This window comes from Strigops habroptila, chromosome 2 (assembly GCF_004027225.2).
Source record: "Strigops habroptila isolate Jane chromosome 2, bStrHab1.2.pri, whole genome shotgun sequence".
Taxonomy (NCBI): Eukaryota; Metazoa; Chordata; class Aves; order Psittaciformes; family Psittacidae; genus Strigops; species Strigops habroptila.
Window position 1 is genome coordinate 11,629,285 of NC_044278.2, and position 24,609 is coordinate 11,653,893.

General features: G+C 46.6%; 1 protein-coding gene across 4 annotated transcripts in view; it reads right to left on the bottom strand.

Annotated features, from left to right (window-relative positions):
- SIDT1 (SID1 transmembrane family member 1) overlaps nt 1–24,609 on the bottom strand; it is a 44,166-nt gene that overhangs the window by 14,709 nt on the left and 4,848 nt on the right. For all 4 annotated transcript variants that reach the window (XM_030471998.1, XM_030471997.1, XM_030471999.1 and 1 more), the window contains exons 2-13: nt 14,819–14,940; nt 13,653–13,823; nt 13,396–13,441; nt 10,533–10,634; nt 9,265–9,348; nt 8,547–8,640; nt 7,397–7,468; nt 6,913–7,006; nt 5,312–5,355; nt 2,173–2,244; nt 882–1,030; nt 185–258 (exon numbers count right to left, since the gene is read on the bottom strand). In XM_030471998.1, the coding sequence (XP_030327858.1) occupies nt 185–258; nt 882–1,030; nt 2,173–2,244; nt 5,312–5,355; nt 6,913–7,006; nt 7,397–7,468; nt 8,547–8,640; nt 9,265–9,348; nt 10,533–10,634; nt 13,396–13,441; nt 13,653–13,823; nt 14,819–14,940 (1,124 nt within the window). The remainder of the gene's footprint in view (nt 1–184; nt 259–881; nt 1,031–2,172; nt 2,245–5,311; nt 5,356–6,912; nt 7,007–7,396; nt 7,469–8,546; nt 8,641–9,264; nt 9,349–10,532; nt 10,635–13,395; nt 13,442–13,652; nt 13,824–14,818; nt 14,941–24,609) is intronic.

Sequence of the window (24,609 nt, forward strand, 5' to 3'; positions counted from 1 at the left end):
TATCCTTATTTGAGGTACGTGGGATCTGCAGTTACTGGTTGGAACAGGGTCAGAATGTGTAGCAGGGTGGTTCAAAGAATATCCTCATGTCTAAAGTGTGGTTCAGAAGAAGGGCACATGGACAGACTTCACAACCAGAGACTGGTTCCAGAGCTTGGGCCTTATCAGTTTGTCTTCTCCTTACCAGAAATAGATTTTGTATTTTTTGCTGACAATCCTTCGGTCCTTCCTGGACAGGTCTGATAGATAGAGGAACACCTAAAATGTTAGTGGGAGGGGAAAGATGAAAGAAAACAGAAAAGAACTAATGAAGACTACAGAAGTATTGGGACAACATGCAGCTTGGTGCTATCTGGACCATTTTTTTTTACACAGCAAACTCATTGTGCCCTTTGATCCTATGGGGAATGAGTTCTGCAAACCTCTTTGGCCTCCAGGAATGGCTCTGACCACACGGAGCCATGCGGGTTGACAAAAGGAGGCATTTTGAGAGCTGCTAGCTTAAAGGCCCTCTGTATATGCACTGCAGTCACGCTGCTTATACCAGATAATGACATACTCTTGCAAATTATTTCCTCCCTATGCTGTTGCACCTCCTTGGACTTTTTGGGACATTCTGTGATTCTTTCTCCTTCCTCAACAGTTCCCAATACATTCTGATTGTCCATATTAAACTGCTCATTTCAGCAACACACTCAGCATAGCAGGAAAACTTTCTAGACTCTGACAAAACCCACTAAGCAGCACATTCAGCTTTATTAAATTAGATCCACCTAAAAGAGAATCTGAAACTTCAAATTCCTGGCAAGTGACTAGTGCTGGTCCTGGCCTTGGTGTGTCCACGGGCAGCAGCACGGCCACAACTGCCGCACCAGCCATACCTTAGTGCGGATGATGTTCTTATCACTTTCAATCTCTGGCATGGTGTCGAAGTCACTCTCCTCCTCCACAGAGCTGTCTGTGTCAGAACCAGCCCGTGGCCCGCCCTCAGGGGAAGAAAACTGTCGTCCACCGCTGGAGCTGGACTCATCTGGAGCAGAGTGAGAAGGAAACAGGCAGGGTAAAGGCTAAATCCCTCTGTGCACAGCAAGAAGAAAGCTGCCGAGCTCCCAGCCAGCACACTGCTCATCCTGGCACGAGTAGAGCAGAAGTTTCTTCTTCATTTCCCAAATGCTTTTAAAGTGCTTCCTTGGGAACTGGGGAAAGGGTGGTGCTGAACTGAAGCCCTCTATTCCAGGACTTAAATCCTCCTGAATTTTTCCCAAACCTCATGAAGTATCAGTTCTGTGCTTCTTTGTCAAGCATTCAGAGACATCACACCTTCACAGCCTAATAACTGGATGACATCTGGAGTATCAGGTGCTGACTTTACACCACAGTGAACAAATGCATCCTCAGCAAGGACCAAAAATTACACAGAGCTACTCTCCTCATTTGAGCAGCTGCCTCATGCTGCCTTGGACCTGCACCACCCCACCCTGCAACCTGGGTCCCCAAGATGTCAAATTCCAGGATTATGCTCAGAAGTCCACAACACTGAGCTATTCAATACCAATCCCTCCACAGGAGGGAAAAATGGTTGTTAAGGACTAAGAAATACTCTGGCAAAGGAAGGCACTGCCCATCATCTCTGACTAACAGGACCATTGAGAGGTTTTCTTCCTCCTCTGCTACCAGGGAGTAGTTCACCTGTTGACTGACATTATTTCTCCCATAACGAAACCACAATAAGCTTTGATTCTGTCTTGCCTTGCAGTACACAATTCTTCAACCTTCCAGTGAAAGGCATGGTCCCAAGGCAGGCTTGATGAGACCATGACAGATTCCTAGAAGCTTGGTTGGAAGGGAGCTTTGTCAGTCCTCCTGCCTGAAGCAGGATTGGCACCAACACTTACCAGGTGACTTGTCTAGCTGCAATGAACATTCCTAATGACAGAGCCTCTCTGGGCACCTCTTCCAGAGATGTGCCACCTTTCTGATGTAGATGTTTTGCCCTGAAGCGCAACCCGAACTTCCCAAGCTGCCATTTATTTTTGTTTTTCCAAGTAGTTGCAAGCTGCTCGTAAAGCAATTTGCTGGTTTACTCCCTTCTGGCTTTAAAGCACCTTAAAGTTCCTTCTCGTGCTCTAAGCAGAACCCTCCCCATGCCCCCAGTTCTGGAAGATACTGTACCAATAGCACCATAGCTGCTTCCCTCAGGGGTGCTGGCTGTGATGGGGTGTGAAGACGTCATGATCCCAGATCCTGCCATGGAAGCAGACCCAAAAGGGACAATTAGTTTCATGTCAGTGCTTCAAAACATATCTCTGAGGTGAACACAAACAGCTTGAAGAGCTGGAGGGCTTAGGAAAAGCATCGGTTCTCCAGACAGATGGGAGTCTCCCTCTAGGGGCATACTGTGCAAAAGGGAAACCTCTGCTTTGCAATGGGAAGCAAACCCATCCCTTTCAGCCTCCCCACACAGGCTGCACAGAAGTACAAGCCTCCCTCCACCTCCTTGTAGGGATCACATTATGGGGCTGTAAGACGTGGCAAGTTCTAGAGCAAGTCTCCCAATACTCAGAGCACCCTTCTGAATTTCTAATTCTTCTCCTTCCCCACCTCATGCATTTGTTCATTCAAGCCCAAATTATTGCTTTCCTTTGACACATTCACAGTGGTGTTGCGGCTGTGGAGAGCTGGTCTCCATTTCAGCTTCTCTACCCTCCTGCCTCATCTCTCTAACAAGGCAATGAACAGCCCTGAGGAGCATCAGAAGTGGACAAAATGGCATGGACTGAGAACCAGAAGGAGGGCTCTGGCACACTGCAGCCCCCCACATGACACCCCTTCAGCCCTGAGATGGGATTAGCAGGGTGCTGTTGTAGGTTGCCACAGGACTAAGATCCACCTTCTACTCATCACCTGCTGTGCAACCCTCCCTTCTCTCGTGGCAGATTTTCCTGTTGCTTTAAAGTCATTTGGAAATCCAGATCACTGAGAGGAGGGTGAAAGAAGCGTTCTCCCATGTTCATGGCACCACGCACAATTCCTACTCCTGTCCATCCTATCCCACAAGAACGCTCCCTCCTAATTTTAAACCAGGTTTTATCCTCTCAAGGGACCTGTCAACCTTTTCTCCCAAGTAACCAAGGAAAGATTTAAACCTGGACAAAGCAGGAATGACAGGGAGAAGAGGTACTCTGCCCTAACAGCTGCTCTGGACCCAGCTCAGGCACTAATTTCAGTCCCACCTCACAGTGTGCAAGTGAGTCAGCAAAGTAAATGTACCACACTAGGTGTGGTTCCTCCAGCAATGCCTCCACCAGGTAGTGATGATGTGGAATGGGAGGTGTACCATGGGCTTAGGAAAAAGTTAACCATAAAAACTGGGCATAAGGTGGGTAACAGGAGCAAAGGGGCACATGAAGTTACAGGATATTCAAAAACAAAGGGCAGAGACAGATTGCTCAGCACCTCCATCCACACTTTCTTGGTGGGGAAGGGGAAAGAAAATGGGAGCAATGAAGGCAACAAGATATAGGGGTACTTTAGAGGAAGAGAAATTCCAGTGGGTGGGAAGAGGAGAAAAAAGAACAAAAACAAGAGAGAAAGGCAGCATGCCCTTGGTGATGTGGAGGACAGGGAGGATGCTAGTTACCATTTTATAGGCATCAGTCAGACGCACACCCTGCAGAGACACAATAGAGAAAGCAACAGCATGTGGGCAGGACACGGTTCCTCCCCAGAGGAGACGTGGCTCTGATGTGCAGTGCCAAGCATGTGAAGGTGCCAGAGTACAAGGAACAGGACAGGTCACAGAAGGAGAGATGCCTCTGGGAGGGGCTGTGAAGGAACTGTGCTCCTCTGTCCTGTCACAGGGCCGCTGTTCAGCACTCCTCCCTGCCCAGGAACCCTCCAGGTCTGTGCTGAGCACAACATGTGTCCTGCAGCTTCTGGAGGAACTTCCCAACCACCAGAATTTAACTTGCACCTCTCTCCAGGGCAGCTTGGAAAGCAGCTTCTGAGCTGCCTTCAGCACAGGAACCCTCAGCTGCAGCACCAGCAGCACGCCCTGGGGCTCCTGGTCTTAGGCGGCTGAGGCTGTGCCTCCTTGCCTTAGACAGTGATCCCTTGTCACCATCCTGGAACTCTTCCATGGCCTCCAGCCTCTGCAAGGTCCCTTCAGTTTTCCCAAACTCCCCTGACAAACAGGCCCTTCCCACTTCTCCGGTGTCCTAAGACCTGCTGTTGTCTCACAGCAGGATCCATCCCAAATGACTTAAAATTAGAATATTTTTAAGTGCATCTTTTACAGTCCCCTGCTCATTTGGTTGTGAAGAAAACCTTTCACACACATTCTACATACAAGGATGCATACGTGGACCTCACTGGCTGAAGAATCCATATGTCCCCAGGTCCTCAGCAGAAACATTAACCCAAGTAATGCCAGGTCAGAGCGAAGCTCCACTGTTGATCTTTTAAGTACAGCTCAGTTATACTAGTATGCTTATCTGGTGGCATGTAGCAGACCAGAGAGACTGAAGGAGATGAGGATTAAAGAAGGGAACTCAAGAACCTTTCAATGCTGCCAAAAAATAACATCTTCCCTTTCTCCAGAAGAGGGGTACAAATGACAATGCCCTTAACATCACCAGTGCTTTGAACTACTCTGCAGGCACTAAATATTTAAACAGCCTCCAACACTGCTCCAAAAAGCAGGAATTCCCAGTGCCCCCCCTCACATGATGAAAATTTCCATCTTCTACTGGTAGCCTCTCAGATGCAGCTATGTTTGTATAAAGCAGAAATCTGCAGTATGTTGAAAAGTGGGTGCAGCATAAAGTAAACTGAACCCAATACCACAAGTAAATACACAAACACCACTACCTAACTGTATCGGTCATTCACTCACTTGTTAAAACACTTCCAGTTAAAAACAAACTAAAATTTAAATTAAATTAAAAAAATTAGAGTCCCTATGCTTAAAGCAAGGAGAGGAAATCTTAAAGTATAAAAGCTGGCTAACTCAGAGTGCCTTGCTTAGAAATGAACAGACCTGGCATCAGGAACATTAGTCTGTAGCCAGATTTAGACAAGGCTTGCCCTTCCTCCACCCCTCTAAAAGCCAGCTCCTTGAGGCAGGGTGTCAGGACCGGGTTCAGGAGGGCCTGCTTCAGGTGCTCTTGTGAGCGCAGAGAGAAAGCTCTAACATCTTTTATTAGCACCAGAGACTATGTGGTACATGTACAGGGAAAAAGGCTTGAAGGGATAGAAGGTACTTGCTGTGCTGTTCACTTAAAGCTGTCACATAAGGAAAGAAAAACCTTACCATCCTCAGGACACAGCCTCCCAGCTGAAGCCTTCCTCTGAACCCTGAAAAGGAACACACAGCGCTTATGAGATAGATAGGCAACAAACCCCACCACCTGCCAGCCATGGCAGGATTATCTAGGACACCAATAGGTAAATATGGTACAACCTCAAAAAACCAAACCAACCCGATATAAATAAACCATAAAAGAAACAAACAAAAGCAATAAAAAAGGAAAATACTGTTTGGACCAGCCATGGCTCAGCCGTGACTGCCGGCTACCCAGCTCTCCACTTCCCAAAGCAAGAGGGGATTTTTACCCCCTCAAGTGTCCACCAGAGGCAGGACAAGCAGTTACATGACCATCCCCTCCTACCCTGCTCAGCATGGTGGGAGAGAGTCTTAGGCCACCTTCCCAAATCCAACTCCCCTGCTCAGGGGACAGAGTGTGTAAGAATCTACTGAAAGGGGAGCAGGACCTAGAGGTGTGCATCAGCACAATGCTTAAGAAACCAATACCACCTCCTCCAATGCGGATGCTGAGCAGGGGAGGGGAAGAAAAAGCCATATACCAACAACAAAGAAAAAACAACAGCAAAAAAGAGCACACACACTTCAGTAATTTCACACTTCAGCCAAGCCCCTATCTTGAAATTCTTCCATTTCAGAGCATCGAACTTTTAAGATCCCCTCTTCTGAAGCAGCTGAAAACCTCTTCCCATGTTTTTCTGAGGAGTGAGGAGCTGGCTGACAAGTGATGTTCCCACAAAACCAACCTGTTTTTTGATGAAAGCTTTACATGACTCTTCTCATGCCAACCTTTGCCCAGTAGGGCAGGAAAGTATGAGAAGGGGCCTCCCTCCTCTCAAGTCTCCATGCTTTGGACAAAGGATTTACTTAATGGTTATCACTGTCTACACAGGCAGCAGTGACTGATCCCAACAAACGCCACCATCCCCACCACCTTAAGAGCACTTGCCAGCTGCCCCACCAAGGTTCTCATCTCTCATCTTGTGCTAGCTGTTACCCACACTACAGGGGCAAATCTTACCTCCCTTTTAGGCTACTGTCCCCTTCCTGTCCCTCCAGTCCTTCCTCTCACTCAAGAGGACTTCAAGGTCACCTCCAGTGAGCAACAAGGGACTCTGGGGCAGCTGGGAAGAGTTTTGTTTGTCATTTTCCCCTCCTCCCTGCTTTTTTTTGCCCTAGAACAACCTGTCATGGTACCTGTGCCCAAGTTCACTTCAGACACAGATATTCTCAACACAAGCCCAGGCTCCAAAGTCTGGGCAGGGGAGACAGGTCAGGAAGGAAACCAGCACTCTCAGGACTCCACGGCCCTATTTGGGTCACTGCCACTTATTGCAGTACTCAGTCCAGCACTCTGGGAAGTACCTTTTCTCCACTCCTTTACGGGCTGGAGAAAAGGTACCCTGTATCACACTGCCATGATCCCCATCTGGCTGATGGTCAGTAGGAGCCTATACTGAGTAGTCATGGGCTTCTTTGGCTGCTCTGTTCAGAGGATTGCTGCCCCACTTGCCCCAAACGTACTGCAGGGTGAGGCATCTCTGAGATGACAAACAGAAAGGTTGTTCTTGTAAAACCCCTCAACTCACCTGATGTAGTGCACAAAAGCAACAACCACTGAGCCCAGGTAAAAGGAGAGGAAACTCAAGAAGCTGAAGAACATGGCCTGGACATAAACAGACTCTGAGGAAAGAGAAGGCATCAGTCAACTCAGAGCAGGGACAGCCCCTCTCAGAGCCAGAGCTCCTATCCTGCTCTTCCCACCACCACCTGGTGACAACACCCAGCTCAAAACAGCCCTCCAAAACCCATTCACTTTCCTAAAGAGGAATTGCCAGAACCTGTTGCAAGGTCTCCCCCCATTTCTCCACCCCCAGCCCTAGTTGGTCTGCCCATGAGATCACCCTGTGCCACACAGCAGCTCCTGGAAGGGACCAGGGCTCCAATTGGGTTTTGACTCCTTTGCTGGTGCTTTCTGCACTATCTATCCCACCAGAGGGCTGCCAGCCCAGCCATACCCTTCTACACAGAAGTGCCAAGTAAAGTTGCATTGCTCTGCCCAAAGGCACTGACTTTTAACAGAGGGCACAATCGTCACTTGAAGGTTCTTTGTCCGCTGCAGGTTCCAGGTACGGTTGGCACTCCCTGTGAGATGCAAAGTGTACAGCAAATATAAAAACAAACATTAAATCTCTGGCCCTGATCTTAGGTCTCTGCACTTGCAAAAACACCAGCATCTGGCTTTTCACTATCACCTGTGTGTGGTTTTGCTCTAAACCTTACTCAGACTTGTCAACATACAGCCTTTTCTGTATGGTTTCCCCTTCCTCTGTATCCACAACCTGTTTTTCAGATAAGAAGTCCCTGCTTGACCCTTCTATACATTGCTCAGGTCTGAATGCCTGAATCCAAAGAGCATCTTATCTCCTATTCATCTAGGCCCCAAAGGGCACTTTCTCTCACTACAGGTACTGTGACACCATTTTTCCTTTGGCCAAAGCTCTGCTGGCAAATCACTTCTGTGCAGGTTGCCGTGCTACTGACTGGCTCGGTTTCAGCAGGGCCCAGCACACCCTGCCAGTACAACTCTACCTGATCCTAAAACTATCAGCAAAGACAACCAGAAGGTGCCAACTCTCGTTTTAGGGGTGAAATTAGGAGAGGGGTAGGAGGAAGGGGCTGTAGAGGGAGCTCAGTATATCTGTTGGTTGCAGTCTTGTTTCTCATACAGGAGGAAGCCATCTGATTTTGAGGATAGGAATGTCCCCACTCCAGCTACAGCCACCACATGAGCGGTGGAGACTTTGCTTTTACCACTGCCCAGGAAGTGGACACAGTGTTTTCTGGTTGGGAAAGGCAACAGATTTGTTCTACTGCCTTTCCCAACCAAAGAGACATTAAAAGTCTCTGTGAAATTTTCTCCTAAAATTACTATTTTTTCCAAAAAGCTGTAAACAGCATTCCCTGGCCATCTCCCAAGACTCCAGCGACTCCTCTGACAAGCACATAACCCTAGCAAGCCAGGCGCTGTACCAGTCAGCCACCTCCTAGATTGGCCAAGACTTTTAACCTACCCAACAATATCAAGTTTATACTTTACTCTTCCTCACAGCTACTCGGAAAAGACAGAGCTATGTGACCATCCCGTGCCATCCCACAAGAAGGTCCCAAAGGACTCCTGCTGCTCCACCAGCAACCAAACCCATCTCCCAGCACAACTTACCATGAATAGAAGAAGGCACAGAACCCCCACAGGCATAATCCTCTGGCTTGATGACGAATACAACGAAGAACTGCTCACCTGGAAAATCCTTTCTCTGCGCAGAAGGATAGAAGAAGACAGAATCCATGAGACGTGAAGGAGCCTCTCCCTCCAATGCAAAGCAAAGGCAGGGCTCCAAAAGGCCAGAAATCAGGTTTTAGTCACTAGACAGGCACCAGCCTTACAGAGACCTGCCTGTTCTGCACAGAGCTTGGCTTCTGGGGATGCTCCCCTCCTCCTTGCTGACAATAAGCTGACTGAGTCCAACACTATGCAGTACAGCAGTGCCCCAGTACAAGCAAACTAATACTAATGCATTTATTTACTTTAAGTACTGCAAACCATCTGCCTAAGCTTTGCTTATTATAAAGGCTCTATTACCACCACTCAATGGTAGAAGAGCCAAGGTTCAAACAGAAGGCACCTGGCTGCAGCCACTCTGATCCAGAACCTCAGCACAAAAAGCGTAACACACCTACCTAAACAAACATAAGCGAGGTTTTGTAGTAAAAGGTAATATCACTTCTTCCACTTATATCAGCTGATCTGAAAAGCAAAAGCTTACAGCACACCGGAATCTAAAGCAAGCTAGGAATGCACAGGACAAGCCAGTAAAACAGACAAACAAAACCAAAACTAACCCAAAACGACAACACTGTGACAAAAATCAGCATCTCACCTGCACCGTTATGGCTGCCTGCTTAGTCATAGACTGGTATACACCGTTGAACTCCACATTATGGTCCAGGTCATACACTGGGCACTAAAACAGACACAACTAAGGGTTAAACCAGGAGCAGAACCTGAACTAATTTCACAGAGAGCCTGCAAGAGGACAGAGCAGAACAGCAGAAAAAAGGCCCTGCTCAGAGTGGCAAGGAGAACAGAACAACCAGGAGCCATTCAGAAGTGAGGAAAGCTGCTCTGAAGACACCAGTTGTGGCCTGCACTCACTGATCTTGGCATTATCACAAGAGGGCTGCAGTTTAATCCCAGAAGCATTCAGCCAGATTGATCACTCCGTCATTCCCACAGGGCAGTGTATATGCTCAGCTGTACACCGGTTGTGCCATGCTTTGCAGTCTGTACTATATGCCAAGTGCTTGCCCTCATTTTACTCTTTCCATTATTCTTAATACCTGGTAGGTTGAAAATCACCTGTTACAGTCTCCCCTCCTGCCCTTCTACCATTCAAACACAACGATGTGGGCAGGAGTTGATGTTACTCATTTCTCTCCTCACCCCAGGTATTAAAGGTGACTGCCAGGACTTCAGAGCCAGCAGCCAAGGCTGCTGCACCTCTGTGCACCATCGTGTAGCTCTGCCACCATCTTGCTGCTTCCACAATGCAGGTCCTTGCATCATTAAGGGAGGTGGGAAAGAAACATAAATATAGGGCTATTCCCAGCTGCAAGCAACAGCCAACTTCCACGGCAGGGAACAGCTGATATGTTCCCATGAAAGGGGATCAGTAATTGCATAGAGAGGAAATAGAATGGGAAAGGAGGAGAGACCTGATGTCTGGAAATCAGAAGCTCCCCATGCTGCCCTGAGCCAGGGGAAGGCTCCATCAAGGGAACAGCACTGTCCCCTCCCTCAGCCACCAGCATCCCATCCAACACCACTCCATGGAGGCACAGACCCATGTCACAGTGCAGCAAGGTATTAAACCTCATGAGGGGAACATAGCAAACTGTATACAGGCTGCAGAGGATCAGCTTGTTCACCTATTTGCTATAAAAATCTTGGTACAAGCTGCTTGAACTCAGCAGCCCTGTCTTTGCCTCCTTCCCAGTTTCCACTCCTCTTTCAGGGGCTCTCTTCACCACCACCACACCAGGCTGAAGCTGCTCTCAGGTCTTTTCTCTCTGTCGGAGCAGAGGCCCCCTCCCAACAGGACACAGAGCTCCAGCAGGCAACTCCTTCCCCTTCTCTGCTCAGGCTTACCACAATGTCCTGGACGGAGACAACGGAGCAGGGGTAGACTGCATCAGACACCACTTTAATGATGACTGAATCGACATCCTGAGGAAATCTGTACAGAAAATACTGAGGAGAAAACAGAGTGCTGAGAGTTATGGTCCAGAAATCACCCTTGCCAGGAGCTTCAGAGCCATCCTAAGATACCTGCACTGCTCAAGGTGGACTTTGGGCTTGGATGTGAAGGCCTCTCACAAAAATTCAGACTTAATAGGACCTTACGCTACAGAAGAGCGGATTAAATATGTACGGACAACTCTCCACCTTACACAGCACACTGTTAGACACAGACATCTTGAACATGCAAGATACAGCATAGTTTCGGCTCCCCTTAAACTTTTTTTCTACCTGATCAAACTAAAGTAACTTCATTTTATACCCTACTCCATTCTATGTTGCTTTGAGCAGTTTCCAGATGTTTCCATACTGCTAGCTGTACTTTATGTGGAACATATCATAGGAGTTCCTCTCAGATGGATTGACTCAAAGAGAGGCTGTGAGAAGTATTAGGTCAAATGCTTGAAACTCTGTCAAGTTCCCTAAATAAATGCCTGATATTAGTTTTAGGATTTAAGGGTTTTGGTTTTGAGGGCAAAGGGTAATGGGGGTTTTATCACTTCAGCTTTGAAAAGAATTCAGCTATAGCTCTGAAAAAAATCGGGAGATGCTAACACCTACCAATATTCCTACTTTTCCTCTGGGGGCAAGGAATGGTGGGTTTTGTGCTCCCATACTTTGAGCAGGCCCACAGGACAGTCTGTGGGGTCAGGAAATGCCTTTCCCTGTCCCAACAAAGGTCTTTTCAGATTTGGGTAAAAGATGTCCCAGGCAACAGCATTATTTGCCTCTTCTTCCACTAAAAGTTTGATGTACTAGACCAACTGGCTGCTGAAGAAGGAGGGTTTTGTGCCAGCAGGCAGGCTCGTCACAAGGGCTCCCATCACCCTACCTGGAGCCCAGATGTGGCTGTGCAGGCTCATAGCTGCAGTTTCCATGAGGGGCTGATGGGCACCTCACCCCACCATAGAGAGGAAGCAATGCTGAGGACTGACACCAGCCACCATCCTCCCTTCCTTACCAGAGCTCCTGCTCTAAAACAGTAGCTGAGACAATTCCCAGCTGGAAAGGAGCTTCCTTTGCACCATATAAACATCAGTGCTGAGCAAGGGCCAGCAGTTTCCTATTTCTCTTCCCCCATCCCCTTCCCAGGAAGCAGGGCCCTCAACTGGAAGGGCAGGGAGAAGCAGTAAATCACAGGGGCTTTTTCCAAGTTTGTCCATTTCTACGATAGCATTTATTGCCATAATCCACCTCCAAGCAGGGTCACTTCGCTGCTGAGGGAGCACCTCCAAGTACAAGTCCTTACAAACGGAAAGCTCACCAAGCAGGTTTCTCTAGTGGAGCACAGTTCTATCTCCACCAAGCAAGGACACTGGCGGCCTGAGCTCCTTGGTTTCCCAGGTGCACTACCCTTGTAAAGTCATAGGTCCTTGAGGAAGTCACCCATGAGGACTCTTCTATCATCATCTTTTTAAGCCACGCTTATACCAGAGTACAGAATTAACATAAGGGCCCTTGAGACCTACAGTTCTCTGCTGCATAGGCTGTGAATAGTATAAGCATATTCAGGCAACACTCCTGACCTATACAACCACATCTAATTTCTCCTTCTGCCCTAAAGCATGAGCTAGGTTCCAGACAACAACTCCTTCAGTTGTTTTCTTGTCTTTTTCCAGTCTTAGGGCTATACCAAAACCCATCTAGATTTTGAATTGCCCTTTTTTTTCTTCCAATTTCCCCCCGCAAACTACTTAATACTTTGATATACAAACTCCTAAGCACTATAGGAATGAAGAAGCACTCATCTTCTGCTCTATAACATCTGGTCTGTAATTAGAAGTCATTGATCTCATATTATTAATTGTGATAAATAACAGACCAAAGTCACAAAGTTAATTCCAGGCCAGATCCTAAAGACTCAACATTCAAATTACAAGATCCTAAGTAATGAGGCTTTAGAGTCACCACCATTCCCTATTGCTTCTATAGCATGTAATACTGCATGTAATAAGACATTTGACAGCAACAAAGATTAGCTGGAATGCCTGGTAATAGGAAACCTAAAATTAAGTGGTGTTACTAACAGTGATAGCACAAACAAAAGTGGAGTACCAGACAGCCTGGGTAAATTACATACTTTCCCAGTTCTAAAAGCTCCTGTATCACTATAGTTACTGCCAACAGCATTTTCATTCAAGAGAGGACTTGTAGTATCTGCAGGGCTCTAAACACAGCTGCTCAGCTGGATGTGCTGAACATGTGTGCTCTCTTCTGAACTAATAACCAGGCATTTAATTTATCACCTCCCAACTCACCTTGCTGCCATGAGCAAGGAATAGCAGTGTGAGTTCTGCTGTATCTTTAGCTTATTTATGAATTTATTTTTCTCCAGCAAAGACTGTATCTCGGCAATTGAACCAGCACTGGCTGGAACAAGATACACCATCTCCTTTCCTATTAAGTGCAGCAGTTCAATGGCCTCTGGACTTCTGTACATTTCTGGAATTTCCTGAACTACAGACACTCTTCATTTGCTCTGGTCATGGTTTTTTGGTTTACATAATTGCTTTGCAAGAGGACCCAAACACGCCCCTAGAGGGGCGGAGGCACTGTTACCTCTTCACTATATCCACAGAAAATTCACGAGTAAAGAAGTTTCCCTGCATCCTAAGAGAAATGACCTAGCCATGTAAGGCTTTTGCTATCTCTAACAAAAAGGATTGCATCAACCATTTGCATGTGGTAAGACACACACAGGACTCCTCCTTACCTGGGGCTGGGAAGGGCTGGCAGTGAAGTTAAAGGCTTTGTTGGTCCTAGAAAAGAAATGCCAGCATGTTGAAGTCTAAAACTTTCAGAGCTGGAACACACACAAAATACCTTTAGATTAAACAAAATAAAACATAATGCCCTTTTTTTGTTGTTGTTCTGGGAAGGAAAAAGAAGGGAAGAGTCGGCAGATTAACCAAATCCCTGTAGAACAGATACATGAAGAAATTACATTTGCGTTCTCACATCCCAGCTTACTCAAGTTGGAAGTTCTCAAGCCTGGTGACTAGCAGCTCATACGCAATATTAAATGGTGCCATGGAAGCGACATCCACAAATATGATCTGGTCAGAGGATCCTGTCTCAGGTGTTGGCTCAGAGGGACAGAGGGTCCGACTCACTTCTTGGTAATTGTAGGTCCTCTGATAGCTACAACAGCCAGGGGAAGGAGGGAAGGGAAAGTTGGATGGAAAAGAGAGAGAAAGCAGTTAAAAAGTTGTTTGGCAGTTCCAAGAATGACATAATCTTCTGCTTGCATAACTGAAATACTAATCTGAACGGCCAAGACCATCGAGCCTTTTATTCAGAGCTCAGACTCCACCTCTGTTGCATCTTGTGGTTTGCACAAGGGATTGGCCATCCCCAACATTTCATTTCCCTCGAGGCTGTCTGCTCCATCTGCAGATCTAGCACATCTGCCATTTGCTGGAGGCAGAGAGAGCAACAACAGTCCAGGACAGCCACTGCTGTAACCTGCATCATTTGCCCTGCATCAGGCAAAAGACTGCAGGATATCTGCTGCCAGGCACCAGGATTTCAGTGACAGGATGAAACTTCCCATCTCAGATGATCTAAGGTGCCTGCAAAGTCTCGGTACTTGCAGCCTAATGAGCTCTGAGATTGCTGAAGATACAACAGCAGCATCACTTTCACAAAGAAAACATTCCCAAAACAACCACCAACCCCCATAATAGACTCAACTTCGGTGTACGTGGGGTGACAGAGGAAAGCCCTTATTCCCCAGAGGCACTGTAACACAGCAGTTAGGGTGCTCTTTTGAGAGCTTGTTCAAACCCTGCTCCACACTAGAGCACAAGAACTACTTGCACACACTGTAAGCAACTGTGGAAGTGACAACAATGCCATGTGGTAGATTCACTGACTAGCAATACAGGCAGATCCCCAGCAGACAAACCTGCTGCTCCATGTATGTATTTGAGAAACCAAGAGACAAGAGCAGGCTGCCAAGTAAGAGGTTACCTACCAAATCCTGGTCTTCCTGTGTTCAGCTGACAGTAAGCAAGCATGCTTTGCAACCAAGCCCTGCGGTCTACACAAGCAGCAAGATGTAGCACTTGAGGAAGGCTGATGAAGGATATAGCTGGCAGACAAGTGTGTTACAAGGAAGAGACTCCAGTACTTACAGGCCTCGAAAAATTAGCGGGACCTGCCATGAGAGCACTCCCTTCTGTTGGCGAACCACAAACAGGACAGGATATTGGAGGTTCTCAGAGCTGCTGTTCACATACACCCGCACTGCATCGACCTGTGGCAAGAGAAAGGAAAGTACAGATGGGTGTTAGCTGAAGGGAAAGAACAAGACAGCTTCAAATCCAGGTGGGAGAAGCCTGCTCCCCTTCCTCAGTCTGACCTAGATGCTGGCAATATCCACAAGGGGACCAACACTGTCACTGGGCTGGTTATTCAGATCCAGAGGTCATTTACAGAAATGTCTCCTTGCTGCTGCTCTAATCCAGAATCACAGCCCTGTCCCCAGGTCACAGGTGATTGCCAGACAAGACACAATGGACAGATGCAGCAGATGTAATAATACATCCACTTACCCAAATGGAAGCAACCCGAATAACTTGTGTTATAAAAGCAAGCAAACACACGCACAAAACACAGACCCAAGGCTACAACTGAGAATTTTCTTGCTTGGACTCTCATGTACCCAACTCAATCTACATTACATCAAAGATGACTGACGCCAACATTTATAGTTAGGAATGAAAAAGCAGGTTAGCAGCTAGCACCTGGCTCTGCTGTAAATGATAGTGAGATGACCATAACCTATACATACACCACCTAACAAAACAAGATACACTGCTGACTGCCATCAACTACACAAGGAAGGCTGTTTTGGGTTGTGAGCAAGGGTTTTAATGGAACCCACTGCACCAGCAACTGGAATTTCTCCTTATGTTATGTAGCCACCACACAGTTGCAGAGGTAGGGCAACTGTGGAGTACACCACCTTCAGTTTACTACTTGCTCTGAGAAGCAAGCAAGCAGTCTGTATGCACCAAATGGCAATGCCACCACTTCCATTTCCATTTGAAGACAACATCCCATCAGCTTTCTCTCCAGAGCTGCACACGCCGCTCAAGAAAACGGGGGATGAGAATGCATAACTTATCAGAAGAGACAGTACATCTCTATTGATGACATTGATGGCTGATGATATACCGATGATATGATGTGATATGAAAGCATATTAAGTAGATAAGATATACACATTTTAAGCCCACCACATCTTGAAAGATTAGAACAGTCTCTCACTTGATCAGTGAAACACTTTTCATAGATATCTCAACTATATGCCCTCCAAGAGCAGCAAAAGTAGAAAAAACATCCAGAGTTAGCAAGGTAGCAGAAGGGCAGCTACTCCAGATGGCAGCTTATACATACACTGAGCAACCACCTTCACAGGTAGCTCACTGCCTGGATGAGACAAGCCCTTAAATCCAAAGAGGACAGGCAAGCCTTGGAGCCTAATTTCCTTGGGAGCCTCTATCAAGAATCCATTTTGAAACAGCAATTCCTGCCCTTGCAGGAGACAGTAACTCACAGCACCTAACATAAGCATCCCATCCTCGCCTTTTGTAAATTTACTGCATCTTGCTCAAGGCAGAGTTGCTCAGGGCTCAGTCAGGTTCTGGATATCTCCACAGATGGAGATCCCACAACGTCTCAAGCAACCTGCTCCAGTTTTGGACTTCCCTCACAGTTAGGAAAAAAGAAGGAACGAGAAAAGTTCATGTGGAATTTCCGTGTTTCAGCTTATTGCCCCTTGTCCTGTCACTCTTACCCAGGCACCCACTGAGAAGAACCCGGCTTCCCCCTCTTCCATCAGGTATTTATACACATTAATGAGATCCCCTCTTCCCCGGGCTGAGCAGTGCCAGCTCTTGCAACCTCTCCTCATAGGAGAGATGCTCCATCCCCTTAATCATCTCTGTGGCTCTGCACTGGACTCGCTCCAGTAAGTCCATACAATTGGTGTACTGAGGAGCCCAGAACTGGACACAGTATTCCAGGTGTGAAAGCTTTGTAACTGCCCAAGGCAAATCTGCAGAGCGTGTGACCCCCTATCTTTTACAAGACAAGGCCACCTCTGTAAGAACTTCCTGGACAAGCCCAACAGTTCAACTGCTCATACAGGGACTCATTAGTGCTCCATTCACACACATTTTTACCCTGACATCCTCCTGCTTGCCTTAATGTCTGTTGTTGAATCCAGCCAAAAGATTTAGCACTTTCATTTCCTGTGAAAGGAAAGATGATGAAGACCATGGCTGTGGATGCGATAACACAGCTGAAAAACTCTGCAAGCTGGACCCAGTCAAGGCCCTACTCCGCTCAGGCCTCCTCCTGCTGCTGCTCCTCACGCAGGGTATGTCCCTGAGCAAGAGCTACTGCCCTTGTGTGCACAGAGCTACAAACTGCTGTAAACACCAATAGCTGCTTCTCTCTCCTTAATCTACAGGTGAATACACTGAATTATAGAATACCAGGTTGGAAGGGACCTCCAGGATCATCTGGTCCAACCTTTCTAGGCACTGAGCATTTATTTTTTGAGATCTTAAGGCTCTCCCACATTAAATGCTTTACTAGACTAAGCAGTCAAGTTTCTTTCAAGGAAGGGGGGAGAGAGAGAAGAGACGGAGAAACCTGGCTATGAATCAAAGCCTATTAGATGTTTACTCCACTAACAATAAGCAATGCCAATATTAATTCATGCTGTTAAGGACTGATCATCTATTTTCAGGCAGCCCCAATGCTGTGGCAACTGCCACTCCAGATGCCTGCAGGGCCTGCTCAGGTAATCAAAGACTTTTGTGAGTTTTAGCTTCCCCCATATAGTTAATATGCAACTACTTAAAGGCCTCTTGATTTTGCAATGACATGCTATATGCCCACAGCAGTCATCATCTCTGTTTTACAGATGCCGAGACTCAAGCGTGCAAAAAGAGACAGAAGGGCACAAGCAACATGCTCAGAGATTAACTTGTGGCAGTGACTGAGACATTCAAAGCCTGAGATCTGCTCCCTGTATAGTTTGCGCTGCATGACCCTCAGAAACATCAGGTTAAGAGGCACAGTGCCATAAAGCCTGCAGCTCACAGCTCTGTCCCCTTCCTGCTGCAGTACTGAATGGCCGAGAAGCTGCTGCATTTGCAACTACCTGGGGTGCACATTCCCCCCTCCAAGTCACATCCCTCTGACTCCTTGCAGCAGTTGCCCAGCAATACTCTGCTCCCCAGATGACAGATCTGTAGTCTCTCTTCTGGGCAGCACTCAGGCATCCCACTCTCCTCCTCTTTCATGCTCTGCTGATACCTCACGTGGAGCCCCTCGCCTGTTTTTTGAACCCTGGTGCTCCTCAAAGCTCCAGTCTTTGCAAACAGACATCAAAGCAATTTTGTTCATGCAATTACACAAATTCTCATCCCAAGGTTGTTATAAAATTAGTGGAAGTGACCTCCTCAAGATGAAACCTCCATCTAGCCTAATCTTTGATCTTGATGACCAAAGCTTGTGCAGGATGAGTCCTGGAGGACACCCAGTGCATGGCTTACCTGTGTCTCTTGTACCCTTATGCTAGAGAAGGGCTGCAGCATTTCCCTGGGAGTATCAAAGAGCAACAGCTGCCTCAGAACAAACATTCAGGACTAGGATTTCTGCTCTGCATCTAGGCCAGTATCAGGAGATACTGCAGCCTACACAAGAAAGGATTTATCACTGACCCTGTGGCACTTCTTCATTTAAAAGGCAAAGGTCCAGGCCACTAACATGTTTGGTGCCCACCATGGCATAAGGCTCAACATCTCAAAAGGACATTGCTGTAAATCTCAGAATCCCAGAACGGCTGAAGTTGGAAGCTCATCTAGTCCAATGCCACTGTCCAAGCAGGGCCACCTAGAGCCAGTTGCCCTGTCGGGTTTTGGCTGTCTCCATGGATGGAGACTCCACAACCTTTCTGGGAGACCTGTTGTGGTGTTTGACCACCCTCAGTTAAAAACCACAAGTTTCCCATCTATCCCAGAGAAGGGCAACAACAGATTTGGTGATTAAAGCTTCAACAAGGAGAAGCCTGAGAGGGGTGAGAAGGTCCCTCCTCTCTGCTGTGATTGTGCAATTAGACTCCTCATTTGGTTTCCCTCTCTCCACAAAACTGAGCTGACCATACACCATCTACACCATTTACTCAGTTTTGCTGCAATTTCCATTATCTTATACTATTGCTAGTAAGAAATAGGATTACCAGGAGGAGGGAGGCAAGATTCTCAAGGCTCAATATTCTTTAAAATCTAAGCACTTACTCTCATTTCTTACCCGTGAAAACTAGTATATGCTATACTACCACCATACATGACTTCTCTGCACCATTCCTGTGTTCAGCACTCTGTACTTGCTTCCTGTAACAGAGGTTAGAGCTCCTTTGCCCTGTTCCCATGAAAGCCCATGTTCAGGTGCCTTGAGCTCTTTTAGATCTGATAATACCTGGGGCAGCATCCAGCTGCATGAAGGTAGGACCACCTCTGGTCTAAATATGGGCTTACAGGAGTGATCCCATTACTCTTCTTTCACACCTCTCACCTTTCTCTCTGCACTCTCCACAGGCAAAGCTGCTTCCCAGGTCACATTCAAATAGGGTACTTCAGACAGAGAGGAACATCAGAAAGTCAGGAGCAACACTAGAGAGCAGCTCATTATGAAGATCCCAGAGTACCTGAAATTTCACCTCAATATACTAACAGTCCACTTGCAGATACCTGCAGTTAGGTTTGAGGTGGTTCTTGGGAAACAACTTCATGCACCAAATGCTTCCTTTGAAAGCCTGCAATAACCATACTGCTGCCCTTTGCACCGAGGCAGGGGCAGGACTGCTTCAGAGACTTCTGCTCCTCGCATTCCTTCCCATTGCCAAACCTCTGCCATGTGCGACTTCTCTCTTCACCAGCCAAGCTGATGGCAGTTTTGTTTCTCAGATGAATGACCTTGAGCTTTTTTCTGTATTTCAAGGTGGCCAGAGCACTCAGACAGCTGAATAAAGAGAGGGCTCTCAGCACTATATAAAAACGTGTTAGACCAGGAAGGACAAATATTTGTACTTTGGTTCTATCACCACCCTGGAGATAGGGGGAGGGGGAAAAAAGTAAAGAAATAAAAAGAAGTGTATCTGAATCCCATACTCTAGATGGGAACAGGCAGAAGGAGCCAGGCCTGAATTCACACAGCTGAACAGGACCAACATGGCTGCAAACATGAAGGAAAACAAACTGGACTCTTGTTGACACAGAAGAGTCCTTGGACTGTTTATTAAGTCTGCGTTTCCCACAGAGATTACACATCATCTTAAAACTGTGGGGATGTGAATTTAAGGGCAGGCACGAGGTTGCAACAAGAGTTCCTGCTGCAAGCAAAGCTTTTCGAGAGGTTTCCTGTGGATTCCTTTCCACCACCTCACACCAAGCAAAGCCTTCGAATCACACCAGGGCTCCGCCACGTTCTCTGCCGCACCTACAGACAAGCCACTCCTTGCAGGACCTCTGGGGATTATCAGTCCACATTGCGACAGCACTTGGGTATGGACCTCAGAAGGCACCCAGCCAAGCCAGTGGGCAGGGAACGCATCCGGCAAGCAAACACACAGGCTGCTAGTTACAATGGAAGGTCTCAGTGCAGGGTGCATCTACAAACGCCACGGAATTACTGCTGTTGCACAAGAAAGAGGTGCTTCATCTTACATAAACCCCAAAATTAAGTGAAGGATGGGCTGCAGCAATTGAAGCAATGAATGAAGCACATCGTTGTCCGTGCCTAACTCAGCTGCTCTTCCCACTGACAATGCAACAGTGGGAAGCTGAGACCCTGAAGGAATAGATACAAGACAGTGACAGGCGTTACAGAACCTCCTTCCTGCCCTCTTAATGAGACAGGAGCACCACTTCTGTCTGACAACAAAACAAATGGAGCTCAGAGGAGCATTCCCCTTCAGCCTTTCTCTGTCTGACTTTGTGCCCTAACGTCAGTAAGTCTTAATTGCCAAAAGCCATCTGTCAAATAACCTTGGCCCACAGTTTTCTTACAGCATGTCTGCCAGGAGTATTAAATACCCAAAGCAGCATAAACTAAGCAGCAGACTCAGTATGTCAGGCACAGCCTCAGCCACGTTAATGTAATTGTTCCAGGATTCATATTTTTCATTTCAAAGTTCCACTTTGTCCAAACATGCTCTGTGGATTTACAGTCTGCCATGGTCATTCCCAGGAGTTCACTTGTTTGCAAGAGTATCTGTGCAGCATAAATGGAAGACAAATACAAAGCATGTTAATATTTACCTTTTCCTGGTTTTGAAATCTTGTCCTCTAACCAATGTCACTGGGGAGCCTCCAGGACGGCCAGAAAGAAAAATCAGGAGTTGTCATGCTGGATGAAGGAGGTGCCTGTTCCTGACCACCCTCAGGCTTCAGGAAGACATTAAAGAAAAGTTCTTTTTTTGAACAGCCAGTTAAGAAACAAACTATTCTCTAACAAATAGCATCTTCCTAACCCACAGGAGCTGGAACTCTGGCTTAGGGCAACCCTTAAAACAAGTGTTTAGAACCTTTCCAAATCTGCTGCCACCCAAAGCTCACAGCAATAACTCCAGGGATTACTGTCACACCACCAACATCTGGTCCTTTCTTGGGTCCCAGGTTCTTCACTTCAGCAACACTTCAGATGTGCATTGAGTTACATATCCCACATGTTGCCTTCATCTCTTTGTTTAAAACTATTGTTCATTTGTTTTCAACCACACTGAAGTAGCTGTTTCCATGCCCAAAGAAAAACATAAGCATACAGTAATGAAGGCTGTTTCTGAAATCCTGTGTTTCTCTAAGTACACGCAGCAGAAAATAACATTTGCTTATGCAAACATACTAAACTATATTCTCAACCCAAGCAGATGGCACACCCTTGCAATACAGCTTTTACAGACTGCACTTTCATTCCCTAAATATCCCCCAAAAGAGCAGATGAGGGCTGTATAGGAAAAGCTTTCTACCCAACAACTTCTGCACAAGTTATTTAAGGACATTTCAGGCTCCACTTACAATGCAAATGTTTGTAATACGAATTGCTGCGCTGTTCTTGGAAAGGGTTCAAACCCAGGAGAGACTTTTTGATGAAGTTACTCTTATTCAGCAAATTTTTAGGGTTTTAATCTAAACATTTTGGGGGTGGGAAAGGGATGGTGAGGGGAGACAACAAAACCTGAGCAGCTTTGATTTCAAACAACAGGACAGCCCAACAAGAGAGTGATTTGAAGATTTAGGACAAAATCCAAATTCAAAAGAGATGCTTCAGTTCAATGACAAGTTATCAGGCTTGACAGCATTAGCTTACACATTAGAAATAAAACTAAAGCACTTGCCAGCACCCAAGTCACCATCTGAAGGTCTGCAGGCCACTCTGCAAGAAAACAGAGTGGATCTCTCAGACTTTTTTCTTAAAGCCTGCAAACCGACATCCTCCTTCAAGATGTGCTCTCTTTTTCCCCTCCAGATAGGGAAACCCACAAAGAACAAAATCCTATGAAGCTAAATAGTAATTTAAGTTTGAAGGGATCTCAGGTGGGCACATGATCCCATCCCCAGCTGAAAGCAAAGCAACCTCCCACACTGCCTTTTCACTTAGGATATCCCATTTTTGCCAGAGCCAATGTTTCCAAGAGTGTATTTTCTGCTGCAGAAAACAACAGTCCAGCTCATGTTTTCAGCACATCCCCACTCCACTTCTCTCATAGTTTACTTTTGCTTTCTTCTGCAAGCAAGAGGTTTTCACACAGGGTGAGGAGTGGCCAAGAGACCCCACTGAGAAGCAGCAAGAGCATTCCAAGTGCTGTGTGCTCTACATGGCTATGCTGTCGTCTCCTAGGGTTGGTTGTTTCCTTTAAAAGAGATTAATTACATACACAAAAATTATTCCAAAGGGATTCTGTTGAACCTTGCTTGGCTTCAGACATCATATACTAGAACTTGCTTTGATTTTTCTTGATCTGACATTGTGCCAACATTTCTGCCTCATAAGAAGTTTAATACTAGGCTCCAGAAATGGTGTGCTGAGGCCCTTCCAGCATGCTGTGGTGAACAGACTAGTTCCAGCAACCAAAAAGTAACAGTGTTCAGGTCCTGGAGACCCTGCAGTAACAAGAGCTCTACTGACCTTAGGAGATCTTCTCATTCAAACATTCATAGTCTGCCCAATTTATTTGGGTTTTACCTGCATCTTTGTGGCTAAAATGCTGAGCTTCCACTCAGCATTACTGGAAGACAGAACCTTACCTGTGCTCCCCAATACAGCTAAGGTTCAGCCACTCCCAAACAGAAGATTAGCAGTTTTATTGTATGCATGGTATAGCTGCAGGCTGAAACTTGAACTAGAGCCAAGACTAACATTATGGGGAAGATGCACAGGAGAGCAAGGGAATACTTTGAGGTAGTTTAGTTCCCACCTGAAGAGTTCTACACATGAAGCCCAAAACCAGCTCAGAAGCAAGAGGTGAAAAAGTGGTTCCCAGAGTTGTTATAACAGACATGGCTGCTGCTGGAGTGGGACCTACATTCACATGTGAAACAGAAGATTTGATCATTGCCACTTATTAAACCAGGTTGCCCTGTGCAGCAGATCAAGGAGTTTCCCTGCAGCTATGACAGATGGCTTTTGTCTGAGCAAGTGACTCATCACACAACCCCAGAGGAACGTATGGGTGAATTCCAGTTCTGGCTCTTTGCCTAGAGCAAAGGAAGCGCAGCTGCCATCTACACCTGGGATATAAGAGACCCATTCACCAAGGGACAGAGGAATCCAAATGCATTATGCCCTTTGGGCTGGAAAAAGCACTTGGTATCTATTAGAGGGTCACAAAGCTTCAGGCATCTAATTGAAAGACTTCTGTTCTTACTAGTGTTGACTTCCCTCTTCCTTTATATCAGCCAACTTTTTCACATCTGCAATCATGAACGAAGGAAGGGTAACGATGCTAGCAACCCTCCATGAGCCTCTCTCACTCATTTACTGAGGGTAATTCTTTTTTACTTATCACTCCTCAGATAGACTCCACATAGGAAACAGTCACTCCAGAGCTACACATCCTCATTGAAAAGTCACTCCCGAGCTACACATCCTCATTGGAAAGAGTCACTCCAGAGCTACACATCCTCATTGGAAAGAGTCACTCCAGAGCTACATATCCTCATTGGAAAGAGTCACTCCCAAGCTACACATCCTCACAGGGCACAACTGCTCAGCAGAGAAGCCGCAGCTTAATCTACTGCCAATCACAGCTTACAGCAGGGCTGGGCCATATGGTAACTGAGGCTCTGTTCCTAGTCCTGGCAAGGGAGGAGGAGGAAGAGGAGGAAAATATCACCCACTCTTTCTCCTAAAATAGGTGCAGCCCACTGCTCAGCTTGAGCTCACCATATAGGCGCAGCCCACTGCTCAGCTTTTGGGCTCATCATATAGGCGCAGCTCACTGCTCAGCTTGAGCCCATCATATAGGTGCAACCCACTGCTCAGCTTTTGGGCTCATCATATAGGTGCAGCCCACTGCTCAGCTTTCGGGCTTATCACAACTAAGATGCACTGCATGAATGTCCAAGAGCTGTGTCTGGATTACAGCAGCTTTGCTTACAAATGGAAAGATGGAAACTTGTTCTCCCGAGAGATATCTGGACTATATTTAGGAAACCAAGTATCTCCCAAATCATGCCTTCAGCTGACCTGAGCTCCAATTAGGAAGAAGAACTTTTGTTGTCTCCAGCAGTCTTCTTCCTCATAATACTGTCCTATGCCGCTTGGGACCTGGTACAGGAAATACTCACATGCGCAATATTAGTAGCATTTGTGTTTTCAGCAAATCAACCACTAGCAACTGCCAGAG